Raw genomic sequence first — 6,138 nt, 5'->3', positions numbered from 1 at the left:
ACTATTATAGAGTATTGTTTAAATGAGTGTTCTTGTTTTATTAGTACAGTGTACTATTATAGAGTATTGTTTAAATGAGTGTTCTTGTTTTATTAGTACAGTGTACTATTATAGAGTATAGTTTAAATGAGTGTTCTTGTTTTATTAGTACAGCATACTGTTATAGAGTATTGTTTAAATGAGTGTTCTTGTCTTAGTATTACAGCATACTGTTAGATAAATTGTTTAAATGAGTGTTCTTGTCTTAGTATTACAGCATACTGTTATAGAGTATTGTTTAAATGAGTGTTCTTGTCTTAGTATTACAATGTACTGTTAGATAGAATTGTTTAAATGAGTGTTCTTGTCTTAGTATTACAGCATACTGCTAGAATTGTTTAAATGAGTGTTCTTGTCTTAGTATTACAGCATACTGTTAGATAGAATTGTTTAAATGAGTGTTCTTGTCTTAGTATTACAGCATACTGTTAGAATTGTTTAAATGAGTGTTCTTGTCTTAGTATTACAGCGTACTCTTAGATAGAATTGTTTAAATAAGATGCACCAGACTAATGTACTTTTTGTTTTTCAAACTTTTCAGTGGGCCAACAGTCTCACAGAACACACTATGCATCTCCATAAAGTTGAAGTGACTACTAGGAAAACTTTTAATGAAAAAATAGCAAATCATTTTCTGCACGCACTTTTTCCCGGAATGGAAGACTCGCCTCCTCCTTTTGCTGTGAGTCGGCGTTATGTAAATGTGCAAGCTGTAACGTGATGTTAGTTACGAGGATAAATCATAATCTCAACGTTGAATTGTTTACTTGTCTTTTTTTGTGTTAATCATACAGGCTAATAACCGTATAAATTATAAAAATACCATTGAAAACATTGTGTTTGTAAGCTGCTAGCTGTTTATGTACATTTTCTTTGTTGTTGGTAAAAGTTAAATTTTAATTTCGATTTAAATCTTCAAAACAGGATCTTTTTTTAGATCAAGTGATTTTGTTTTAAGGAAGTAGTCATATGTTAAAAACTATGGATTTCTACTGGAAGTTTCACTGGTTGTTCTTTCTCAGCTAAACAGGCCGGAACCGTTTGACCAAGATCTTCCAAATGTGTTTGAAGAAGATATTGAAAAGCTTAAACAAAAGTTACCCGAATTTGCAGAACTGCTGGTAATTTCATCGAAAGAGTTGATTCAGTGTGTTGCTGCAGTCCCACCACTTTCTGAATATATTAGTAAAGAGAAACAAGTTAGTGAACACGAACTAAAGAAGTACTGTGATGTAGATAAAGATGTGCTGCTTTATGACGAAGAATTATTAACGCACGTAGATTTTAAACAAACACACAATCTGCTCGGTTGTGCCACAGGAAGTAAGAAATTGCCTGTTAGAGACTGGAAAGAAGTTAGTGTTGAAGGCTTTGAGCATATTGGGGCAGTGGAGAGGACAGACACTTTTCCCAAACCTCATAAACATAAAAATGTAGATTTTGAGCAAAAAATGGCAATGAAAGAAAGACAAAAAATATTTCGAACTCAAAGCGATGGGGATATTAAAACAATTTCAAAAGATTTCTCTTCTTCTGATTTGTGCTTCGTGCCCTCGGGTCATCCGACAGCCGATTTCTACATTGATGATTCCATGACGTCCTCGTGCACAGATAGTAATGCCGCATCTGGTCCAGGGAGAGGAATTTCTTCGTTAAAACCCAAACACGAGTTAGTTGCTAGTCTACAAAAACAGTTAATGGAAAAAAATGCCACTCTCTTAAAAACTCGGGTAAGTGTTCATTTTCACTGGCTCGAATATGATCAGAGGTAACGTTGGGGGTCAATGAAACAAGGTTCTTCAGTAACAGTGTGATAGGAATAATGAGGAAAATGGTTGAACAAAATTAAAAAAATTTTAATACTTTTTTTCATAATGTTAATAATAGCCGGAAATTAACCCTAAATGTTCTGGTTCAACCTGTGAAGTGGTTTTCTGTGATAGGACATTTCAGAAACACTAATGATAGTCCCATATGGGTTTCTATTTAGGAAACTATAATGACATTTTAACTGCCCAATAATGACGCTCATCCTAATGACGTTACTACACCATACACGTCCTTAGTTGAAATGATGTTTTTATACAATGCCTGAACTGAAAGGATTGCAGGTGTGGTGAAAGACATTAACATCGATGATATAACCAAACTAGCCAGATAAGCTCCATTGATTTTAGAATGTATCAAGCTGATTAATAACAAATATAACTGGTACTGGAGGACCTTGTTGGTTTTGGAATACAGCAAAGTTATTAACTGTAAGTCCATAACCAGATGGTTTCTGGTACTGGAGGACCTTGTTGGTTTTGGAATACAGCAAAGTTATTAACTGTAAGTCCATAACCAGTTGGTTTCTGGTATTGGAGGACCTTGTTGGTTTTGGAATACAGCAAGGTTATTAACTGTAAGCCCATAACCAGGTAGTTTTTGGTACTGGAGGACCTTGTTGGTTTTTGGAATACAGCAAAGTTATTAACTGTAAGTCCATAACCAGGTAGTTTCTGGTACTGGAGGACCTTGTTGGTTTTGGAATACAGCAAAGTTATTAACTGTAAGCCCATAACCAGATGGGTTCTGGTACTGGAGGACCTTGTTGGTTTTAGAATACAGCAAAGTTATTAACTACAAATCCATTTTGCCTTGTTTAAGGTTGAAGCAACATTACTGTGGTGTTACATTAATTGTAATAATTGAACAGTTTCACCTTTTACTTAGGGTTAAATATCCAGTTCAGGTTTTCATAGTTTTCATGCTTGTTCTACTAACAAACTGAAATCTGGATATTAAAGTCTGTTTTGTTTTTTGAAAAGGATTTGGACAAATGTGTGGTTTTTAACTTTTGTATCAATATCAGGTGTTTGGTTTTTTGGTAGCGCGTCGAAACGTTTTTTTGCTATAAAAATTATATTCTAAACATTTTCAAATAGTATATAGAAGTTGCATAACAGTTAAAAATCTATTGGATGTGGTATTTAATGAATATCTGAACTTGGGTTATTGTACTGAACTCAGGAGGAGCTCCAGAGCACAAAACTCCAGCTTCAACGATTTCAGAGTACAGTTACAACTCTAGAAGAGCTAACAAAACAGGTACAACAGTCCCTAAGGTTAGACTTGGCTAACCTGCAGGATGAGGTACTACAAAGGCGAGAAGAAGTAATAGAAAACATTCTTGCCGTGAGTTCCAAGGTCCAGGAAACGATAGAGCACTTAAATATTCAACTTGGAAGTTCACAGGTAGAAGAAGAAAAAAAAATACAATTTTATTACATTTTTTTTATTCATTTTGAACCAGTTTATTAAGGTTATTACAAAATTTGATCTTTTAAAAATGATTCCAAGTGTAAATGTATTTAGTAATTCTTTCAGCATTTAAATAAATTATAGAATAATGATTATTACTGGTAGATGACAAAACATGTAAAATGTGTATTGGTGATAATTTTTGCAGATTTATGCTAAGTTGGCCGCCAATTACCAGAATTTATTTCATGTTTTTATTTTGTGTAGAAGAGCAGTTGGCTGGTGTTAGACTAAAAATGTAATAATAAGGTGACATAAAACAATTATGGCAAAAAATATTTTGTTCACAGAAGTAAAAAAATGGAGGAGAGAGTAAAATATTTTTCATTGTTACCAGAGGTTTAATTTGAACTTTTTTAAAAATAATATCAAGAGCTCTACGATCATCAAAGTAACATAAAGTTTTTACCAATAATAATACCCACCCATTTTAATAAAAAAAAGTATATTGTACTTTCTACATTTTACTTTATTTACAAATATTATAAACTTGAGTATGTTTTAAAAAGAACTCTAGAAGGACTATAAAAATACCCAATAATTTTCAGGAAGAAGCAGCCTTGGAGTTGGTTAATAAAGAGCATCGTGTTGAACTTCAGTACTACCAACAGCTGTTAGATGTAGAAATGCATAAACTAGAAGATGCCCACCAGGAAATTGAAGTCTATCAGCAACAATTAATGTCACAAAATGACGTGATAGATAATTTAAAACAGGAGTTTGAAGCTGGTATCAAGAAGGTAAACAACTGGTTTCGGTGCTGGTTTATAAGCTATAATAAACAAGAAGTTGTGTGAAATTTTTTTATGCATTTAATTCACTTTTGTTTAGGATTAACATAAATGAAATTTTTATCACTGGTGTGTTAATTTTTTCAATGAAGTTTGATGTTTAAGAATTGAAGTAAAAATTAACATTTCTAAATTTTGAACATATTTGTTATAAACTTGTATCGAAGACAATAGTGTTAATTTCATAAAAAGGTCTTGAACATTTATAAAAATGTGTATAATTGTGAGTTTAATGATATTAGTCAAGGAATTTATTATCTATCTAAGGATCGTGGAATTTAATTCCTTACAGATCCAAAGTGAATGTGAAAATGAGAGAAAAGAACTTGAACAAAAGTTGATCTTGGAACAAGAGTTGGAGTTGGAAGCAGTCCGGATGGAATTAAGGAGAGTTCAATCAGGAGAAATCCTAGAGTTAACCCAGGTGATCACAAAACTGCAAAATTTTTTCCTTTCTGAATTGAACAAGTAACAAAAATAACTATTAGTATTGATAATCAGGTTGCATTAATGCAAATAATTTGAAGGCAAAGTAACTGTTAAAGTTTAGATAGTTAAGCCTTTTAACAGAAAAAGAAATTTTAAAACAAATTCCTTCTTTAATGCTACATACAGTTAAATTTGATCTAAACTTTTATAAACTTAAATTGATGTGAGAATTTGTTAAACTTGCTTACTAACATTATCATCCAAACACAGTTTAATGATGAACCACATAAGTTAGCAGAGGTTGATGTGATAAATACTTGAGGGTGGGTTCCTGCGTGAGTAGAGGCACAGCCTTAATTTCTGCTTAGGGCATCAGTTAAGCTGTTGTCAGTTTTTACGGTTTTTTCTTTTGTTGTTGTTTTTTTAAATGCTACAATTTTGCCGAATTTCAAGTATACCAAAAAAAAAAAACTGTACAAATAATTAGAACAGAAAATTTCTTATGTTTGTTTAATTCCACTGGGCAACAAATAAAAATAATTTTTGTCTGCTACTAGAAAAAACACATCTGTTTCTGAGTAATTTGATGATGCTGGTTCTAAAAATTCATGTTGAAAATTACTGATCACTTCTAGTTTTCGAGTTATGATCGATTTATTCAAAATATTCTTATATATGATACAAATAACTTTTTCTTTAATAACTTTATTTATTTATCTATTAAAAATTGCATTTAAGGACGTATAACCTGCATGCTTTGATAAGTTTCTTTCATGTTCACAGCATGAGCAATAGGAATCAATTCGGTAAATTAAAACTTTTGTTCTTGGAGCTAATAAATTCCATTGATGTAAATAAGAGCCGAGAAGTTCCCGTGCAACATTGATAAAAACAAGTCCCGTGCAACATTGATAAAGACAAGTCCCAGTGCAACATTGATAAACACAAGTCCCGTGCAACATTGATAAACACAAGTCCCGTGCAACATTGATAAACACAAGTCCCAGTGCAACATTGATAAACACGAGTCCCGTGCAACATTGATAAACACAAGTCCCGTGCAACATTGATAAAAACAAGTCCTGTGCAACATTGATAAAAACAAGTCCCGTGCAACTTTTTCTTTAATAACTTTATTTATTTATTTATTAAAAATTGCATTTAAGGACGTATAACCTGCATGCTTTGGTAAGTTTCTTTCATGTTCACAGCATGAGCAATAGGAATCGATGGCTTAGTGTTCCCGTTGTACAAAACAGTTTTCAGACTAACTTTAGATGAGTTGATAAATAGTCTGCATTCTTGAGGATGGTGTTCAGTACCTAATTCTTCCATTAATGCATCAACATTTGTACAGAAACACAAAGTATCTGTATGCTGTTGTGAGAAGCAAGACTTTGATGGTGACGTCGGTAAATTGAAACTTTTGTTCTTGGAGCTAATAAATTCCATTGATGGTAAATAAGAGCCAAGAAGTTCCCCGTGCAACATTGATAAACACAAGACCCGTGCAACATTGATAAAAACAAGTCCCGAATCAGGTCATTAAGCCCTGGTTGTGTGATCAGATGAGGTA

At 32.7% G+C, this 6,138-nt stretch overlaps 1 protein-coding gene across 1 annotated transcript in view; it reads left to right on the top strand.

Annotated features, from left to right (window-relative positions):
• Window positions 1-4,557, top strand: part of LOC106475005 (RB1-inducible coiled-coil protein 1-like) — a gene marked incomplete at its 3' end in the record, with an annotated part of 22,488 nt that extends 17,931 nt beyond the window's left edge. Inside the window, exons 12-16 of the mRNA XM_013935702.2 lie at window positions 581-721; window positions 1,062-1,769; window positions 3,052-3,276; window positions 3,891-4,082; window positions 4,426-4,557. Coding sequence (XP_013791156.1) covers window positions 581-721; window positions 1,062-1,769; window positions 3,052-3,276; window positions 3,891-4,082; window positions 4,426-4,557 — 1,398 coding nt within the window. The remainder of the gene's footprint in view (window positions 1-580; window positions 722-1,061; window positions 1,770-3,051; window positions 3,277-3,890; window positions 4,083-4,425) is intronic.
• Window positions 4,558-6,138: the final 1,581 nt, after the last annotated feature.

Source organism: Limulus polyphemus, unplaced genomic scaffold, assembly GCF_000517525.1.
Source record: "Limulus polyphemus unplaced genomic scaffold, Limulus_polyphemus-2.1.2 Scaffold7960, whole genome shotgun sequence".
Lineage (NCBI taxonomy): Eukaryota > Metazoa > Arthropoda > Merostomata > Xiphosura > Limulidae > Limulus > Limulus polyphemus.
Note: the sequence above shows the minus strand (reverse complement) of the source record. Positions and strands in the feature narration are given on the sequence as shown.